This window comes from Phascolarctos cinereus, unplaced genomic scaffold (genome assembly GCF_003287225.1).
Source record: "Phascolarctos cinereus isolate Bilbo 61053 unplaced genomic scaffold, phaCin_HiC Scaffold_5;HRSCAF=322, whole genome shotgun sequence".
In the NCBI taxonomy this organism is placed as follows: Eukaryota; Metazoa; Chordata; class Mammalia; order Diprotodontia; family Phascolarctidae; genus Phascolarctos; species Phascolarctos cinereus.
Genome location: NW_027555958.1, coordinates 469,742,909 through 469,763,813, shown reverse-complemented (window position 1 = coordinate 469,763,813; position 20,905 = coordinate 469,742,909). Strand labels below are relative to the sequence as shown.

The 20,905-nt window shown below is 42.4% G+C and overlaps 1 protein-coding gene across 3 annotated transcripts; it reads left to right on the top strand.

The window, feature by feature from the left end:
• Positions 1-643: 643 nt before the first annotated feature.
• DEPDC1 (DEP domain containing 1) lies at positions 644-19,378 on the top strand. Of its 3 annotated transcripts, XM_020993149.2 has the most exons (12): positions 644-815; positions 1,821-2,086; positions 5,015-5,162; positions 6,982-7,100; positions 7,558-7,688; positions 9,242-9,289; positions 11,384-11,524; positions 11,955-12,773; positions 13,478-13,650; positions 16,334-16,510; positions 16,736-16,921; positions 17,835-19,378. In XM_020993149.2, exons 1-12 carry the CDS (start codon positions 768-770, stop codon positions 17,973-17,975), a joined length of 2,397 nt encoding a protein of 798 aa, XP_020848808.1. In that variant the 5' UTR covers positions 644-767; the 3' UTR covers positions 17,976-19,378. The 3 variants fall into 3 exon arrangements, with proteins under 3 accessions (XP_020848808.1, XP_020848810.1, XP_020848811.1); XM_020993151.2 differs by lacking the exon at positions 11,955-12,773; XM_020993152.2 differs by lacking the exons at positions 9,242-9,289; positions 11,384-11,524; positions 11,955-12,773.
• Positions 19,379-20,905: the final 1,527 nt, after the last annotated feature.

Sequence of the window (20,905 nt, the reverse complement as noted above, 5' to 3'; positions counted from 1 at the left end):
GAACTGAATTCTGCATTCTGATTCTGGGGGCCACGTTGTAATGCCCTTCTGTGTCTTCCAGAGGAGAGGAATCCCCCGTGGGAACGAGCACGTGTTGGGCGTCTCTGCTGGCGCCTGGAGACCGATGCTTCGGCTGACATCTCCGTGCTGCAGCCCATCCCCTTCCTCACCTTTTCCCAACGCTGAGCTCTCCTCCCACAGTTTTGAGGCTGCGGTCCCTCGTCTCAGTGGGAGGGGCTGGAGGCTGGCTTAATAGGAAAACCGCTGTTCCTCGCTGTCGGCAGCGCAGAGCCAGCCTCCCCCGGCTCCCCTCTGTGGCTGACTTGGGGACGTGTCAATGCCTCTGGTCTGGCCTTCCTTCGGGAACAGACCCTGCTGCCAGAGAAGGGTGGAGAAGGCCCCTTCCTCTGCGGGAGGGCTCTCCAGCAGCCTCCTGGGCGGCCTGCTCACCGCTCAGAGTGCTGCCCAGAGCAGCGCCCGCATCCCTCCACGAGGGACCCGACAGTTGGACCTGGACAGAGAAGCCCCGCCCCCGCCGCACAAGCCCCGCCCCGGATCCCTTCTTCCCGCCCACGATCGCGTCACGTGGTGCAGCCTCCAGCCAATCGGCGGCGCCGCCCGGGCTATTCAAACGCTCTCGGGACGCCCGGCAGACGGTTGGTGCCGCGGCTGGAGGGGGTGGCGGAGGCCGAGGAGGCTTCGCTGCTCGGGCCCCGGGCGCCGCCATGGGGGGAGGCCCGCGGCGCTAGCAGAGCCCGGCGGGGAGCATGGAGAGCCGGGGGGTGACCACGGGGCCCTATCGGGCCACCAAGCTGGTAAGGGGGCCGCGCCGGGCCTCAGTTTCCCTGAGGGCCCCCGCGGCGATCCCTCCGGGGCCCTCCACAGGCGGGGCCGGGGGAGGGCCGAGGCCCCCGGTGCTCCGGACCCAGATCTCGGGCTCGCTCCGCTGCGTGGCCGGGTGTCTGAAGCGCGCTCTTTTGGGCCGGAAGGGGAGACCTGGGAGGAGGGGCGGTCAGCGGCTGGACAGGCGGGGGGTGGCGGCTGCCCCTCTGGGTCGCTTGGGTGAGCTATTTTTAAAAAGAGGCCTCAGCCCCCCCACTCCCACCCCCCGGGTCGAGGCCGGGTCTGAACGGGGGCGGGGGGGGCAGTCCTCGCGGATGAGACCCCGACGAAGAGGCTGGGCCGGTCCCGTGGTTATTTGATGGGAGCTCCAGTGTAGACGCTTGTTAGGACGTTGACGTCAGCGCCGTCCACACCGCTCCCACCCATCCCCTAAAGGAGTGATGCAAGTCTAGAGGACCCTCGTTATGGAAGTGGGGAAGCTGAGGCCCGCCAAAGTCGCGGGGTCCCTGGGGATCTGAACTCGTGTCCTCCGATTAAATCCAGCCCACAGTTAAAGAAAAATGGAAGTATGTTGGGATTTGGATTATAGCATCTCCAGCATCGAGGGGGACCGAAGTAAATAACTGGAACACTTAAAACAATACCTTCACTGAAGTCTGTGGGTTTTGATTAGTACTAATAAACCCCCCTCTCAATGCAGGGTCCCAAAGCAAACCGGTTGAAATTTTTCACAGATTTTCTGTGTAGACTGGCGGTCCTGTGGAATACTTTGGAATGAAAATTGCTGTGTAAGAGTGATATTCGGGACTGGAATTAACAAAAATCATTTAGGGCACGGTGGTTTTTGTGCCTATCAGATACAGGGACATTTTTTTCTTCAATCATTTTGCAATGTGATAGGAATGACGACTATTTAAAGTAACTGTCTACTTAAATACATTAAAAATGAAATGTTTTTAATATTCTCCCTTTTGCAGTGGAATGAAGTTACCACCTGTTTTCGAGCAGGAATGCCTCTAAGGAAACACAGGCAGCACTTTAAAAAGCATGGCAACTGTTTTACTGCCTGTGAAGCGGTAGATTGGCTGTATGAACTATTAAGAAGTAATAGCAATTTTGGTCCTGAAGTTACAAGGCAACAGACTGTTCAGTTGTTAAGAAAATTCCTCAAGAATCATGTAATTGAAGATGTTAAAGGAAGATGGGGATCAGAAAATCTTGATGACAACAGTCAGCTCTTCAGGTGCTGTGCAGATGTGTTAATTGTAGAATCAAACTGCTTAACAAGAAGTCGGTTTCTTGATGAATTATTTATTTCCAGTTAGTTTGCCAGAACAAAGACTTTCTGTAGGGAATATAGCTTTCCCTTCCCTTCTCCTCTCCCCACCCACCTTGGTCCATGTAGGTCTCAATTTTATCAGAGCCCCTTTGGAATAGTACTTTTAAAGTGAATTGGCTTTAAATTGGGGATTTTGAAATGCAAAACCACATTTTATTGAAGAAATTGGAGCTAATTTAGACAAGACCAGAGAAGACATGACCTGTTGCTGTTTTTAAGTCCTTCACTTATTTGAAGGACTGTCCTGTAGAGGGGAATTAAACTTAGTCTGTTTGGCCCCAGAGGACAGAACCTGGAGCAGTGGATGGGTGGGATAAAGACTTAAATTTAGGCTGGAAGGCAAGACAAGCTTTGTAACCAGGAGAGCTGGCCCCTTCCCTTTCCTTTGTCTGGTATGCTGTAGGAGGGATTCTGCTTGTGGAGAGTTTGAAGGATGGTATCAGGGGTACCTTCCAGCTTCTTTTGTGAAATTTAAAGGCAATGGATATCAATGGAAACCAATTGAGATATAATCGACTTTGGATATTTATGAAAGTGATGGGAGGCATTTTAAGGTCAGCCTAAGTGAGTGTTAGCAATATAAAAAAAAATTTAGATTTCAAATTATATTGTAGCACAGTTCATATTTATATGGTCATGTCCCACTCTTCATGACCCCATTTGGGGTTTTCTTTGCAAAGATAACTAAGGGTAGTTTGCCATTTCTTTCTCTAGCTCATTTTACAGGTGAAGAAACCAAGGCAAACCGGGTGACTTTTGTACTCGGGTCTTCCTGACTCCAGGCCCAGAGCCACCTGGCTCCCCCCAATATGATAATAGCAAACCACATATTTACTGGAAGCTGTTTTGTATACTTGCTAGTTGTATGCCCCTGGGCACATGCAGAACCGAGCAAAACAAACTTTCTTGTTGGCCATGTCCAACGATGTATGTTTTACTGTGCACCTGGAGTTCACGACCTCTTCTGTCAGGCAGTGTAGGCAGCATGCTTCATTATCAGTCTTCTGGAGTCAAGGTTGTCACTGTGTTGATTAGAGTTCTTAAGTCTTGTTTGTGGCTTTACAACATGATTTCTGTATAAAGTGTTCTTTAGTTCCACTTACTTTACTCTGCATTCATCTCTTTCTTCATTTTTTGCAGCATAATACTATTCCATTGCATTAATATACCATAATTTGTCCAGCCATTCCCCAATTGATCGGAACCCCCTTAGTTTCCAGTTCTTTGCCACTACAGAAAGCACTGATGGAAATATTTCATGCCTTTGAGTCTTTTTCTTCTTTCCTTGTTTTCTTTGGGGAATGGACCTAGTACTATTATCACTGAGTGAAAGAATATCTTCATACTTGAATGTTTGGGGGCATGGCTCCAAATTCCTTTCCAGAATGACTGGACTATTCTCCAAAAATGGTACATTAATGTGCCTATTTTCCCACAGACCCTCCAGCATTTGTCATTTTCTTTTTCATCATCTTTATCAATCCAGTGAGCACCTTAGAGCTGCTTCAATTTACATTTCACTAATTATTAGTAATTTAGAGCAATTTTTCATATGGCTGTTGACAGTTTAATCTCTTTCTTTAACAACTACTTGTTCATATCTTTTGACCATTTATCAATTGGAGTTTTTAAAAAATTTCTTCTGGAATAGTAATGCTAGAGTAAAATTTAGGATTTTGACATGTAAAATAATAATTCCATTTAATGAACTGGGGGTGTAGAGGATGTGAAGGAGTTCACCCCTAGATGGACTGGTTTTTGTCTTAGTAAAGTAGCGATGATATCAACTGCTGAGAATTCTAATGTGAACTCAGAACATTTTAGTTCTGTACAAGATCTTACAGATCACTGAGCACCCCCTCATTTTTATAAATGAAGAAAATGAGGCTCTGAAAGGTGAAATGATTTTCCTAAAGTCACATACAAAGTCAGTGAATGATAGAGTCCAAGACTCTTTACCACCAGTCCAAATTCTCTCCTGTGATATATTTGTACCTACTGTGATATGTATGTGCCTACATCAAGGAATAGGGTGAAAGAGGAAAGAATTTATTAAGTGCTGAGGATACCCAGAGATGGAAGGGCCAGGTAGTACCAAGACAATGGAAAAACCAAGATCTTTAAGGAGTAATAGGGCAGATGGTCCCCTACCAAGAGGATAATGGGTTCAGAGGTACAGTGCTATGGGGCCATGGGATCCTTTTAGCAGTAGGAAATAAGGGTTATTGGAAGAAGAGATAAGTCCATAGCTCCCCTAAGTGGCAACAAGTGATTCTGGCCTGTCTTCCCACTGATTGGTGGGATGAGGTTGGGAGGGCAAGTCCTCTTTTCAAAGCTTTTTATGTGTTTTCCCAGACCACAGCAGCAAGTTTAAGAGGCAGGGGCCTCAAAGGCAGACAAAAAAATATGTGGAAAACAGAATGGTAAGTGATTACCTTTCACTGCAAGAAAAGAGACTTTAAAAATTTGTTAAGAGGACTAAAAAAGATTAGTATTCTAGAGGCATTTAATAGGGGACCAAAGAGCCTCACACCAAGTTGATGTCATTGTATTACAACAAAGTATAGTAACAGACGCTCATGCTGTTGACCTTGAGTCGTCAGGAAAGGTTCTAGTACTTTGGGTTTGTTTTATTTAAAGAGCTAGGTAAGTATGAATAGAATGATGTGCCTCCAGAAAAGTCACTTAAGTAAAACATTTCATTCCCTAGCAGGGCCACATAATCTGATATTACTGTATCTTGTTAATCAGTATGATTATCATACATAACAGCTACAGAACATGATTCCCAGTCTCACAGTTTATATCAATTCAAATCTATTTTTGTAACAGGTTTCCTACAACTTCTCCGCTTAAAAGTGTACCACGCCATCGTCCAGAATTGAGAAAAAGCAGTTTAGAAAATATTTCTAAAGAGAAAGAAAGTATCTTTAAGTTACGACATTTATCTCGGAGAACTCCTAAAAAGCATGTCTATCAGGTAATGCATGTTTCCGACTGACATGATTTCCAATAATCAATAAAAAGTAAAGTAACCTTCCCCCATCTAAAGCTCATTCAGTTAATCCCAAGCTTAAAAGTAGTTGGGTTTCAAAAGTTCATTTTCAGTCAGTCTTTTCAGAGCAGCCTGATATGTGAGTAACATAACTCTAGCCAGTCACCAGAGATCAAGAGATTCCCAGACAGGCACAGAACAGCTAATCCACATGTTCTTCCTGCTGGCAGAGAGAAGGCATTTGGGCCAAGGGGTGATCTTTTAAGGGCCAAGGGAAGCAAAGTAAGCAGCACTGAGGATGAGCCATGCAGCTCTACTGGAAGAGCGCGGCAAGTCAGCAAAGAAATAGGAATGACCCGGTGAGGAACAAAGTTAGGAGTCTGGGGTCAAACCAGAAGCGGACCAGACATAGTGTTTAAATGCAGGTGAAGGTTAAAATAAGGTGGGTCCTGTAGGATTCAGAGAAAGAATGGAGGATGGAGGACTGAGATTTCTTTAGTTAAAGAAGTTACACCTCTGCTTCCTGTAGACTATCCAGGAAGCCAGATGGAGGGTAATCACTCCTTTTATCTTAGAAAATGTGTTTTAAATGGTATTGATAATATGGTTTCAACTGTCTAATCAACATTTATGAAATTACTTTTATGGAAAATGCATACCTCTTGATCCCTGGGTAATGGCCCACTGGGAGCATGTCGTTTTCACCAAGTCAGCAGAGGTTATGGAGGAAGGGGAAGGCAGAAGGCTGCACGCTCCAATAACTCCTCTCCATGCCTAAGAAGGTGCCTTCCAGGGTTTGCTTTAAATCTAGCAACCCCCAGATTTTCCAGTTGAACAAAATGTCGTTCTTTCTGAGGAGTGAGGAAAGTAGGAGCTTAGATTCATTTGCTGCTTGTTGGTATGTAAGGACTGTTTGGCTTCGTGGCCCAAAGTCGGGAATGGCCTCAAGTCTGCTCTTCTGTAACCTTTTTACTTTCACCGAAGAAGAAAGTTTTGAGCACACATTCATTTCAAGGGTCTGGTTTTTCCCCGGCTGATACATGTAACCCACTGGGAACACATAATCTCTTTCCTGGAAATAGTAACAACAGCTAACATTTATAGTTTTTTAAGCTTTACAGAATGCTTTTCTAACCATAGCTCTGTGGCCTCAGTGACGGATTCTCCCTAGCTTGGGGAAGTCCAACTTGTAAGGCTCGCACCGTAGTTTATGTTTCAGTGTTAATAAGGAATTCGGTTTTAACTTACTATTGCTGATGACGTAACAGTAATTATTAAGCACCTACTATGGGCCAGACTCTTTTCGAGGTGCTGACAAAGAATAAAGCAATTCCTTATTACAAGGACCTTATGGTCAAAGAGAAGCAATCCCTTGTTGTGTGATGGGCTGCTTTTTAAAAGTATCTTTGTATTTTAGTAATTTATTTGGAAGATTGAGTTTCTGTTTGAAAATGACGTGTTTCTTCAGTTATGCATGCTTTTCAATAACTTCATAAATCCCAAGAAACTGACCTTAATACCCAGAGAAATTGAAGGTGCAGCAAAAGACCCCTGAGTTATGTCATAGAAGCCTAAGTTCTCTCCTTGTTAGTTAACAGTGACTGTTGGAACCCACAGATGTAATGAAAGCTGCTGCTTGTGGGGATGACCTTTCATAACTGAGGCAGGCAGCCCTTGTCTGCAGCACCACTTGGAAGAAATGACTCAATTACTAAGCATTTTAAGGAAAGCATTAATCATTTCCTATTTGGTAAATTATTTTAATACATTTTACCAAGCTAAACCTGTGCTATTCATTTTTTAGGAAATTACAGAAAATGTTAAAATTGAAACTGGAGATGAAAATAAAGAAAACCCGGTAGAGGAAAGGGAAATAAGCCAAGAAGATGTCGAAGAAATGTGGAGACACATTATTTTGATGCAGTAAGTCTGTAGTTAGTTATGACCAGGTTCTTGAGTTATTCAAACTTTGGTCTTTTTTATTCAGATATACAAGTGAAAACTGTATGTATAGTCTCAAAGAATTTAAGGTTTTCAGTTAAATTCTCTTTTTTTGCCCTCTAAACCCAAGTTTTATATGTGTTCCTGAGATGACTATTATAGAATCCTAAAAAGTTATTGAGGGGAACAAAGTAACTCTTTCTCTCTTTCTGTCTATCTCTACACACACACACACACACACACACACACACACACACACACTCATATCTGTGAAATTTTGCTGAAGGGAAAATGGGGAGATGATTTCTACTTCTATTCTTTTAAAATTCATCTCTTTGCAGATCAGATTTGGTCTTTGAAAGAATCTGAGGGCAGCTTATTTTTATATTGTCTTTTCCTTGTTCTCTGAAGCAAGATTCTCTTCCTTGTTTCCATTCAGCTTACAAACCATTTTAGGTACGCCATCTTTAGAAGAAGTCCTGGATCCAGCGCAAGTAATACCTCAGTATATAACATATAACATGGCCAACACGAGCAAACACGGAGTAGTTGTACTGCAGAACAAAGCTGGTCAGTATATCAAAGCGCGTCCAGTACTTAGAAAAGGAGCTTGTTTGTTGGGCTTGTGGCTAGAGTAAGGGTGGAGCCAGGCGTCGGAGTGAGGACACAGTTATACAGGGATGATGTTGAGTGATGCCAGTGATGTCATGGTAGGGGACTGGAGTTAGTGCTGTGGGACGATTTCTGTGTTTATCCTCTGTCCTGCCTCAGGCAAAACTGCCCTGCTGCCAGGGCTTAGCGCTGAAGGCAGGTGACTGGAATACCCTCATTAGGGTATGGTGGGTTATCACACAGATTGGCAGTGGAGAGAACAGATCAAAATAAATCAGTATAATAAAGCAGGTGTTTGCAGACTCCTGAGGGCCAGTGTTTTGCTTTGACTGCGTTTGTAGAACTTTATTTGATTGTATTTCTATTTTTTAAAGCTTTTTTCCAGTTTTGCTACTCTATAGTCATGTCCTTTTCATAAGTGTTCTAGACATGGGCTTTACTTTTGTCTATTACGTAGATTTATCTAAATATTAGACATATGAACCACAGCAACTGTTGTACAAATAATTTTATTTAAACTGTTTGAGTCAATTTATACTAAGGCCCCAGTTCCCAAGAAATAGTCATGGCTTTATCTTGCTTAAGGCACAAAAGGACAGTGCTTCGAGCTATTGAAGAAAACAGAATCCTCTTTATCCCATGCAGAGCATACCAACTCTTCTAATATGTGAGAATCTAAGAATTAAACATTTTTGTCTTTTCAGCTAAAATAATGTGAAATATTCCATTAAGTAGATGTTTTGTGATTATAACCGTGTTAATATATAACATAACCAGTTAAACTATTGCCCTGTCTCAGACATATCATATACTAAAATCAGAAATGTGTGTGGGTGATTTTAATCATTCACTAAAGCTTCACAGAGGGTGGCATGAAGGTATCCTTAAGTTAGCCAAAGCTATTTCCTTAGAATACAATCTGGCAGGCCTGACCAAGCTAAAAGGGCTTCAGGATGGACTGCTCAGTGGATGAAGAGACTAAAGCTGGCCACAGCAGTTCATGACCACTGCCAGTGTCTTGGAGGGGCTGTGTTCGTCATGCATGTGATTCTAGATTGAGGAATTATGTACTTAATAAGGCTGCTTAGGAAGAGATAAAACTGTAGTAATAGGAACTTGATTCTTGAATGAGTGACAAAACCTTCACTGAGCCAAGTCCGTCTGCTCTCAAAGAGTTCACACTCTTCAATGGAGAAGACATGACAAGTTGCTATGGACCAACACAACTTCGTCATTCTTCCAACAGTGTAGAGGAAAAGAAGCTCCAGGAAGTCACGGTTCAGTTAGCTCTGTGGGGTTTTTGTGGGTGGGAGGAGAACCACACCTTCATGACCAGAGCAACTCAGCACACAAATGAGATCGCTGTTCCTCAGTTCACCTGCATGCTACTTTAAGGAATTGAGCTTCTAAAATGATGTAAATTCAGATGCTAAACAGAGTTGTTTATGGCATTGCTTTCATTCCCATTCTATGCGGGTGAGTTATTGACTGTGCTTTGTTTTGCTGTATAGACGACCTTCCTCACTGGGTACTATCTGCTATGAAGTGTCTAGCGAATTGTAAGTTATGCGAGAATGTTTCGTTTTATTGTCTTTAATGGAAGAGATGGGATGTTTAGAATTTTATTTTAAAAGTTCTGAATAAAATTAAAGTGAGACCCAGAGAATCCAAAATTACATAGGTGTCTTTATAAATGGTGTATTTTGTGGTGCATTTGTGGACTTTTGGTAGCTTTTTTTGTTTTTTAACTGGCTTATCGTCCTCTGGTAGGATTGACATAAAGTTTGTTTAGCTGGGCAGAACGATCACCTGTGTTCTTTAGCCTTTTGATCCTAGACCTTCTTTGTTTGCCCTGATCGTCCTCCAGGCCTGGAATGCCCTCTCCCCTTATTGCTACTTGCCTGAGGCCTTGCCTTCCTGTGCAACCCGGCTCAAGCCCCCAACTGCTCGTGCACTCCCTTCTGAGCCACCTTCTGCTTAACTCCTTTGTATGTATTTGGATTTATTCGCTGTTGTGCTAATTGTGCTATGAATGGTTTTGTATGTTCCCATCTTCCCGGTGAGAGTGTAAGCTTCATTCGTTGTACTTGCAACCCCACTGCCTGCAGGCACATAGTAGGCACTTAGTCCCTGTGCTGATGCAGACTGAAGTCACCAGCACTGGGGGCGCTGTACACAACGGCTGTAGCCACAGAAACAACCTACAGGTCCAGTGACATTGTGAACAAAGGGAGTGAGACTCTTGGTAAAGCCATATTGGGGCCTTTTCTAACCAGTCATTTTAATCAGATTTTCCAGAATTTCACCAAACATTGAAGTCAGGGTTTCTACCCTGTATTTTTTAGCGTGTTCTCTTCCCATTTTTGAACATTAGAACTGCATTGCCATGCCCTAAATCCATGTTGTCATTCCCATTCTCCCTGATTTTTCAAAGATCAATTAATAAGCATTTATTAGCTGCTCTGGGCCAGGTGTGGAGGCCTAGAGCCAGCAAAAATGGAACCATGGCTGCTCTCAAATTGCTTATATTCTGTCCAGGAAAATAGTAGGTGCCTACGGAAATATATGCAAAATAAGTACCAGGTAGCTTGGAGGGACCCCACTAGCGTCTGAGAGATCACGCAGAAGGTGGTGCTTGTGCTGAGTCATAATGGAAGTAAGAGATGCTGCTGGGAGAGGTGAACATCAGGCGCTGGGGGAAAGTGTGAGGAACAGTGAGAGACAAGGTCAGATTCCTTGGAGGGTAGACTGGGGGGGGCGGGGGCGTGGTGATGGCTACACACCCGCCATGTGAAGAGCCATGAATTCCAAACCGCTTACTCAAGTGTGTGGAGAAAAGGAGACTCTGAGACTTGGATTTTAGGAAAACCACCTTGGCAGCTGCCTGGCACAGTGTGACTTGGAGAATAAAGAGAGATGAAGAATAGGAAGCAGAGAGAAGGCTCTGGTTGTGGGAGTGTGGGGAGGAGCAGCACTGAAGGACAGGGTAGATGCGGGGGGTAAGGGAGGACAGAGGAGGATGGCGGTGCCCTTGCTGGGAACCGGAACACTCAGGCAGTGGGTTCAGCAGCTCAGATTAGCCCTTCTTACCTGCCACTCACTTATTCTGTTATTCTTAATCATCCTTATTCCAACCTTGACAGTCCAAAAATCATTCTTCTTGGCAGAGAAAACAGATAAAAGAAGTTGAGCATTTCTCTGGGCCATCTCTCACCCCATCCACCTAGAAAAGCAGTCCTTTTCTCTTTCATCTTCCTCTTTTTGTCACCTTTAGAATTGTCTGTGAGCTTTTGTGTTTTCAGCCCTATTCTGACAGGCTCATGCCCTGCCCCTTTTTGAGAGTCCCCCCTTTTCCTTGCCCTTGCCTTGGTCTCTTTAATGGCTTCATTTTGCCAATGTCAGTTAATCCCTACAATGAGCTTCCTACCCCAGCACATAACCTGCCCTGCCTTTGACTGCTACCTGTCCCTCCTCTATCCGTTTTTCTACCCATGTACCTTGTGGGCTTTCCATTACTCTCTGTTGGACTATACATAAAACGTTAAAGATTAGTTATAGAGAGGTTTATTGTTGAAGTTTACAGCTCTTAAAAGAAACTTTTTTAAAAGAAGATTTGTGGTACAAGCGCATATACCCTTTTGTCAATCTTTTAGGGCCAAGAAGTAATGACCTGAGCCAACCAACTTACGTTGGATTTGAACGAGATGTATTCCGAACCATTGCTGACTATTTTCTAGATCTCCCAGAGCCACTACTTACTTTCGAATATTATGAGTTATTTGTTAATATATTGGGTATGTATGAGGTTTTGTTTCCTATGGCTTTTAGTTTTTAGACTTTGCTTATATAAAAAATGCAAAGGAAACCTTTACAATAGAGAACTTTTTAGTTTCATTATTAAAATGATGGAATTCTTAGGGTAATTAATAGATGAACATAGATGGTAGAAATCCTAATTATTTTCTGATTGGAAATATTTGAAGTAGGAATTTTAATCAGCTGTGCAGATTTTTTTTTTAAAGTAAAATGGTCGTATTTTGAGGGGAAAACTCTGTCTTGCATGTTGGCATTTTAATCTTGCATGTTTGTTTTTTAAGTGGCCTCTGAATTAAATACCTGCTTTTTATATATTACTAACAATATATGATGCTTTTTTAACTTTTTTTCTGTTTTTGTCTACCGTCAAACCAGTTGCATCTTGATTTTTGTTTCATTTTCTGTTAGTTGTCTGTGGCTACATCACGGTTCCAAATAGAACCAGTGGAAGACATAAAATCCAAGATGATCCACAGTCTTCAAAAGCCCTCCATGTAAACAGTATGAACTCTTTCAAATCGACTGAGTGTCTTCTTCTTAGCCTACTTCATAAAGAGAAGCATAAGGAAGAATCAGAAATCCCTGATACTCTTCATGTAAATGAGAAGGAATTGAAAACCCAGTGCACTGAAAAGCTGCCACTTTGTGATCCGAGCAGCGGAAGATCCAGGGCTAATGTCTTCATTGGAGGAAGTTGTCAGAACCTCATGGGTTTGAAAAATGAACCTGTCTTGCCTTTATCTAAGCTTAAGCCAAGGTACTATTCTTTGGAAAGAATTGTAGATACTTCAGAGCTTGGTAGGACAGAAGGTCTGAGCTTCTTAAATTCTGCATCTGAAGAGAGCTCCAAACTGGCTACTTGTTCAGACGGAGAGAGTTCAAAGTCATCCTGTGCTGCTTTTAAAAGAACTTGTACAGTAACTGTTCATGACCAGGAGGAATCATGCAATGGGAAAGTCAAGTTGAAACAGCTGTGTCGGTCTCAGAGTCTGCTTTTCAGTAATCCTAGAAGAAGCAGTTGCCGCATCAATCTGCCTGTTGCTGAAATTACCATGAGGCCCGATTGTGTGGGTCACCTTGGACAAAGCACCACAGATGCGTCTGTCGCCATGGAGAGTGAGCCTTGGGATTCCAGAACCACAAGCAGGAAAAGACTCTGCCAGAGTACCTTAGAGCTCTCAGGAGAGTCTTTTCCTTCAGATTCTTCTGTGCTGACTGTCACACAGAGTAAGGGCGATGCTTCCCACTGCATGATGTAGTGACTTTCGCTGATGACTAACCCTTTGTGTTTTGCTTTCCTCTTGTACCTTAGAATTCGCTTTACTTTTTGCAGAATATGTTTTGTTGACCATGCTTTTTGTAGGTATTTTGTATTTTCATAAGTTTTATCTGAGTTATTTAGCTTTTTGATCCGTAGCATATTTTATGTGATAGCATTATGTCTCTTCCCATCATTCTTCTTCCCCATATCTAGTGATTTTGGTTATGAATAACCTTTTTTGTTGTTGTTCAAGTGAATGATTCTTAACGTCCAGATGGACGTATCATAATAGCTGACGTTTCAATAGAGCTTTATGGTTTACGAAGTGCTTCATGACCCAGTGAGAGAGGTAGTGGTATAAGCGTTCTTATCTCCATTTTACAGATGAGGAAGTTCAGACTGTGAGAGGGTAATGACTTGCCTAGGATCACACATCTGATAGAAATGCTGGTCTCCCGACTGCGTGTTGAGTCTTTGCTCTGTTTCACCACATTGTTTCTCCCTGGTGTGAACAAGAGCCTGCTTTATTTGAACATCCACAACAAGATTACAGCAATATTAAGGAATAAATGGAATAAGGCGACATGAAACCTGCCGGCTTTTACTCCATGCTAATGGCAGGTCATCGTATCCCTGAGCCTTTTTTTATGGTAGTAACTTTTCCTCGTAGGTTTACTGCAGCCTCATTTAGAGAGAATTGCCGTTGATGCCCTGCAGATATGCTGCTTGTTGCTTCCTCCGCCAAACCGGAGAAAGCTCCAGCTTCTCATGAGGATGATTTCTCGGATGAGTCAGAACGTTGACATGCCAAAACTTCACGATGTGGTGGGAACAAGATCGCTCGTAAGTGTTCTCTTTAAGAAGTAGTAGATTCTGGTGGGAAGGGGAGATAGAGAGGACGTTTAATACTGAAACGTAAGTAGGTCAGCCTCATAGAGGACGGTAAGAGAAAATATCAGCAGATTGCCCCCTGTGACCCTGTTCTTACAGTCTGTCTTCTGACCCCTGAAATCACTGCCCCAAAAGTTACCAATGATCTCCAAGTTGCCAGATCCAGTGGCCTTTTCCCAGTCCTCGTTCTCCTTGTCCTCTTTGCAGTCTTTTGCACCGTTGACCACCAGAGCCAAGGGGTACTGAGGAGGTTTGGAGTTGATTCCATCCTGCAGGAAGAAGAATTTCTGGAAACAAAGATGAAATGCCAACCCAGTTGGGAATTGGTTACTGCCCTGGGCCTTCTCCTGAAATGGGGAATCTGGAAGGTCCCCTATGTCCACCCCCCACCCTCTCCAGTCATATTTAATGAGGTGGAGTGGACAAACACACAAAGCTGACATTTGATCAGCCCCCATAAAGACATTACAAACTAGTGATGCCCTCTCACCACCTGCTCCCTGTGACCCTATGATCTACCCAACATAGAAGGGCTATGGAGAGCAGTATTTCAAAAGACTGGAAGACTGAAAAATCCACAAAGGCCCCTACCATCTGTGTTCTGCCATTTGCAAATCCTGCCTTTCTAATGAAGGCATGGAGGTTGGAAAGACCATTTAAAAATACCTCCAAAAATGATACTTTGGAAATGAGCGATTGTTCTGTAAGGTACTTCCTCAGTAAGAATGCTGTTCCCTTAGTGACATCAGCTTGAACACTCCATCGTAGTGCACATATGTGCCACCGAAAAGATCAGGAACAAACATGGCCGTCCACAAAGGAATCACATCTCTGTAACAGTCCAGATTTGTGAAGCTTAAAATTTGAGTTGCCACAATGAGATAAAAACTACCCAAACTTGGAGTGGAAGGCTAAAGACTCGGCCTCTGTAATATGTATGTGACGATTATTGACAATTAACAGGAGAGCCAAGGTCCATGAGATTTTTAAGAATCTGATCATTATATTTGTGTATGGTTGTATTTTTATTTGTTTGGTGTTTTGGGTTGTTTTTTTTTGTTTTGGTTTGGTTTTTTTAGGCAATTGGGGTTAAGTGACTTGCCCAGGGTCACACAGCTAGTAAATGTCACATGTTTGGTCTGAGGCCGGATTTGAACTCAGGTCCTCCTGACTTCAGGGCCGGTGCTCTATCCACTGTGCCACCTAGCTGCCCCTATGGTTGTATTTTTAAAAATGGGCTTAGTGATAAATGTGGATTCTTGCCTCTTCTAAGGCCCATCCTGGCAGGTCCCCCATCCTGTTGGATATTTCCATCCTGATGGCCCCCAAATATCTGAAACTCATCCAAAATTAATTTTCCCCTGATCTTCATGTCCTAACTTTCATTGTTGTTGTTGTTTTTCATTTTGTATGACACCGTCCTTCTCTCATTCATGTAGACTCAAAACCTCTGAGCCCTCTGCCCTCTTGGACTTCCCCTTTCTTTTAATCCTCACAGTTAATCAGTTGCAAAATACTATTAATTCTTCCCCCACGTGTCTCTCCTCTCTTGCAACACCTTAATTTAGGCCCTGATGACTTCCCACGTAGACTGAATAAGCTTCCTACCTCATATGCCCCTGGCCAGTCCGTCCTTCATCTGGCTAATGGTACATTATTGGTATGCAAACTGGCTTATGTCTGTCCTCTACCCAGAACTTTCAGGGCCCCTTATCTATAGATGAGAAGCAATATCTTGCCCTGTTCTCCAAGGCACAACTGCCCTTAATATACCTCATATTTCTAAACTGGACTCCTAGCTGGTTTCTGATCTTCTCCGGTGCTTTCCTAACCCCGCCACATCTTTGTGTATCCCATGCCATCTTTGGCATAGACTTACTTTTTCAATATTTCCTTAAAGCTCAAGGCAGGTGCCTTCTCTTCCATAGATGCTTTCTGGGCCTCTCAGAGATAAGTGATTCCCTACCCCTACCCCCTTCTTCCTGAATGCTTGTGCCTGTCTCTGACTTCTCCTGTGCATTTGTTCCTTCTAACTTTTAAGGTTACTTGTCCATGCATAGATGTTTGAATCATTCCGGGGCCTAGAGCAGTTATTGTTTATATTAGACACTTAATAAATCTTGATTAAATTAAACTGAATGTGATATGAAATTACTTTTTTCCAAAGTTTTAAAAGGTAAACCAGTTCCAATTTTGCAACCCCTGATAAATACTGGGTTTTGGTATGTTATATATTCTCCTAATTTATATTTTTGTTGAATTGATTTTATGTAAAGAGTCACTATTTTCTAACCAGTTTTAAACTTAAGCAGCTTACAGCAATCTGGTATTAATGAGTGCTGTCCAGTTTCCTGATGAAATAAGGAACATTTGTTAAAAGAAAATCCTAAACCTGTTTAATCCCGTGGAATTGTTTGGTTGAAAAATACTCAGCTAATGCAAGATTGTTAGTAGAGACTTAAGCAAAGCCAGCATTCTTAATCTTTCTAACAGGAGTAAGTTGTCTTCATTTGAACATTGAAATCAGCTTATGGCTTCATCTGAATGCTTCAGCATGGTACTGCCAGGAAATGACTGATCTTCTGATTCCTGTGAAAGTCTGGGTTTTTACTCCCAATTTCTGAAATGCTTCCAGATGATCCAGACGTTTTCCCGATGCGTGCTGCGCTGCGCTGAGGAAGTCGATCTCGATGAGCTGCTCGCTGCACGACTAGTTTCCTTTCTGATGGATCATCATCAAGAAGTTCTTCAAGTGCCATCCCACTTGCAGGCCGCCGTGGAGAAGCACCTGGATGACCTGAGGAAGGGCCACGTAGGTGCCGGGAAACTCCTATTAGTAGACTCTCAGCACTTCTGTCTTCAAGTGAAATAAAACATTAAGTAAACTTTATAGCTCATTTCAAAGTTGAAATGAGCCTTTCCAAAGAGTTCCAGGTGTGCCTCACCTGTGGACTAGTAGTTACCAAATTTCATTGAAATGACACTTTTCATAGAAGAACAGAAATGATAGAATTTTCTTATATCCCTTTATTCTCAGATTACGTGTCCTGGGGATGAGCTGATTGCTGCTTTGCCAACTTACTCCTACTGTAAGCAGATAAGCACCCAGGAATTTGATGAACAGAAAGTTTCTACCTCTCAGGTTGCAATTGCAGAACTTTTGGAGAATATTATCAAAGATAAAAGCTTACCTCTAAAAGAAAAAAAGAAAAAATTAAAGCAGGTAAGAGAAGAAATCCTTTGATAGTTACATGACCATTTTCTAAGTTGAGTACATTGTTAGAGAACCACAGTTTATGTAGAGGACAGCCCTAATAAAACAGTCAGACTGAAGGTGGGTGACAGACCTTCACAAATCCAACTCTAGACTCGGCTTACAGTGAAGCCCCAAGGAGGCGGCTGCTTGTGGAGTCTGTCAGAACACTCTTGTTCCAGCCTTTGCTGCTGTGTAAATGTCATGTAGTGAGCGTAATTAAATCTCCCTTTGATTGGAAATCTTTCAAGATTTTCAGGACCTCAGTTATCATTACACTATGCTGTAGACATAGAAGGTAAGGGAAATTAAGGGAGCCTATTCTGACCCCCCGGAAACTTATCTTAAAACTCAGTTCCTGACATCAGTGTGCTTGTTTGTCATTGCCTTTAGAGAATCAAGGTCTCTATTCTGGGATTTTTTGGAGTTTTCTTATTAACAGACCATACAGATCTGCGTGATAATGAAACTGTTGCTGCATAAATGTGTCAAGTGATTAAACTTGTAGTCTGGTGATAAACCGAACTTGCTAGGTGGAAACTCAGATGCCCGCGGGAAATGCTTGACAAAGTACCTCCGGGATGCACCACCCTTCCTGGCACCACTTGGGGCATGAGCATTGCTTGGTGAAATACCAAGGCAAAAGGAGAACATAAAAGATGATGGTAATTTGCAGTATTTAGAAACATGATATTTTCAGATTTAGTCATGCCCTAGAGGTGATCTAGTTCAACCTCATTTTACAGAGTTTAAATAGCCCGGGAGTTTAAACACCACGTCATCATAGACAGGGACCCAGCTCTGTGACTTCAGGGCTCTCACCCTTACACTGGGTGGCCTCTCCAAGCCTTACTCAGTTGTCCTTCCAAATCTCCTTTTTAAGTTTCAGAAGGAATATCCCGCCATCTACCAGAAGAGATTCCCGACGACAGAAAGTGAAGCTGCGCTGTTTGGTGACAAGCCGACAATCAAGCAACCGATGCTAATTTTAAGAAAGCCAAAGTTCCGCAGCCTTAGGCACTAACCGATTATCAGATGCTGTTAAATGGAGCCATATACTGAAGGACGTAACGTTAAGGCAATCTGCCTTTCCTGTCTTTTCCCACAATTGGCGTGTTACAGACATAGAAAGGTTCCAAAGTAGGCAGTGCTTCCTCTGGAAGATCACATAGAACGCCATAGGTCTCGATGGAGAACAAGTGAAGAATGAAGGCACCATTAGTAACCAGAAGTATTCTGAGCATCTCCTGCAAACGACTGGAAAAGCCATGACCGTGCGTGCTGCAGCTCGACGCACTTGACTCGAGACGAGCTCGGGATTCTCTGAAAAGATTTACCCGTGTGTGCTGTGCGGGCGTGTCGCGACACGGAGTTGTAGGTGATTAGGGTTGCCGGTTAGTCATTTAGTCCAAGGATAGCTTGGTGAGGAATTGTTATAAACTCCATTATTTATATATTCTGCTATGTTTTGCACTCATATATTTTTCCATATTTTTTATATATCTGTATTTGTTTAAAAGTTGAAAACACAATATAACATTTCACTTGTTTTCTGACACATTTACTGTATTTCCATCTGGTGGTTCAACCAGCTGAGATGCGTGCTGTGTTAAGGATACAAAAGAGATGTCAGCCTTGGCCTGTGTCTCCCACCCCAGGAGTGCAAGGCCCTGACTCCACCTAGTCTTCTCTTCTCCACTCAGACCCATTTTGGGCCCAGTTTGAGGGGAGCATCTTTCATAGGCACAAACCCAGGGCCAGGGTTAGTGCCAACAGATGTCTTTGTAAAATCCCAGTAATCCTTGCCCTGCCTCCTTCACAGAACTGTGGTGAAGAAGGTTCTTTAGAAAGGTTACCTGCCCAAGAAGGATGATGCCTTGTTCACCCAGGAGGGTGTCATGAATAACATGGAAATATGAGGGTAGGGAGCTGCTTATACTGAGGACACTCACAATGTGGCCTTTCAGAAATCTATGGGAGAGTTTCCTCTTCCAGTTTACTAATTTGTTCTCCACCCTAATAATTTAACTCTTTCAGTCAAAAAAGGGACTGAGTTGAGAAATAGGGTACATTTAGCTTCTCAGTGGAATTTCATGGTGCCTTAATTGTTAAATGGTAGCATTCTATTTAACGTGTTACCACTTTTTATTAAAAGTTTGGATAGTTTAAAGAGAGGTGGCTCAGATAAGTGTATGTTTCATTCAGAGAACTTGTCTCTAAAATTGCTGAACATACTGAACCCGATTACATTTTAAGTATGTCCAAGTCCTTTGTATACAAGCATTTTTGCTGTTTAAAAATATGTGATAATATGATTGTATTAGAAATTGAGGTGAAAATCATCATGTGGGTTATTTTGTAATGGTTTAATTTTGTTTATTTGTATATTTAATTACCTTAATAAAGATATAAGTAGACACAGTAAAAGATTTATAATCATGAAATTAAAAGTTTAAAATGCCTGGTAAAATAAAATTTTAAGACAACATGTTTACAACTGGTAACAACTGCCAAGTATTTTTGTCAATTTAAAACCACCATCGAGGTGTGTACCTGATTGTGTGTATTAGAGGTGGATGGAAAAGTTTGAAAGCTGGACTATAGCTTCACTGCCTCTGAAGGAAAATGGCAGCGTGATGGTGATGTCTTTGAGCTATATATATATATATATATATATATATATGTGTGTATATATATATATATATATACATATATATATATATATACATATATATATATATATACGTATATATATATATACATATATATATATACGTATATATATATATATATATATACGTATATATATATATATATATATATATATATATATATATATATATATGTATATATCACACTGATTACTACAATTGTCAGCATTTTTCCTCATGAAAATGTTGCCTAGCTCAGGGGTCTCCAAATAAAAATTTTGTTAGTAATTAATTATTCAGTTCATTTGATTAATGTAGATAGGTGACTTTTTTTTTTTAGATTTCCTTTAAATTAAAAGACAAGAATTGTCCGTAACGGTGAACATCATTTTTCATTAGGAGTCATTTCTTGGGTAGGTATTTGCCAAACACCCTGCGGAAACAAGCCAAAGCGGATTGTCTCTGACTTGTGGCAGTGTATGTATGCACTATTGCGCACCCCAGAGTCTCCTGTGCTGCAGAACGGGGCAGGGCTGTGTTTGCTCATCCCCGCCAGGCCAGCAGTGGTCATTATCATTACATCATTCCGTTTCAGGCACCATTGCAGTTGCAGATGGCATTTTCTTAGTACTTACCGCTTGCTTCACTTTGCAAGAGTTCATCGAAGTTCCCATGCCGATTCTCTTAAGTTCTTTGTATTCATGATCAAGGAGCATTTATTAAGCACTGAGTATGGCAAAAACAGCCCCTGCTCCAAAGGAGATGACATTGCAACTGGGGGGGAGATGCATTTCTTGTTTGTTGACAGTTCTTGGGTCCTACGCCAAGGGCTACTATGGATATTTGCCTCTAGCTTTCACTAGCAGAGGGATCTCTGGGTCAAAGGGAGGAACATTTTAGTTAGTTTGTGAGGTTTTTGCATGATTGCAAATTGCTCTCTAGAATGATCAGGCCATTTCAAAGCCCCACTAACCATGCATTAGTGTGTTCATTCACTCTCTGACGCCCAGGATCTTTTGAAAGACAGTCCAATTAGCCAATGAGGAGTCCTTATGCGTCTTGACCTCTGCAGAATCTGACACCAGTACTCACCAGCTTGGATGTTAGATTTCTATGGAATTTCTCCCTCCTGGTTCTCCTACCTATCTGGCTGCTCTTCAGTTTTCCATCCCCCAAAGGTGAGTTCCCGTGTTCCTTCCTGCTGGGCCCTCTTCTCTTTTAGGCTTTTTGTTATTTCCACCCTCTCTCATCTCTTTGTGGACCCTCCCAGGTATGTACATGAAGTCCTAGTCCCTGTCTTCAG

What these genes read in the sequence shown, in the direction of transcription:
- DEPDC1 (XM_020993149.2), top strand. Translation starts at nt 768, where the DNA reads ATGGAGAGCCGGGGGGTGACCACGGGGCCCTATCGGGCCACCAAGCTG. An exon ending in TATGAAGTGTCTAGCGAATT is followed by an intron (nt 9,290 to 11,383) that starts GTAAGTTATGCG and finishes TCAATCTTTTAG; the next exon opens with GGCCAAGAAGTAATGACCTG. An exon ending in GTTATTTGTTAATATATTGG is followed by an intron (nt 11,525 to 11,954) that starts GTATGTATGAGG and finishes ATTTTCTGTTAG; the next exon opens with TTGTCTGTGGCTACATCACG.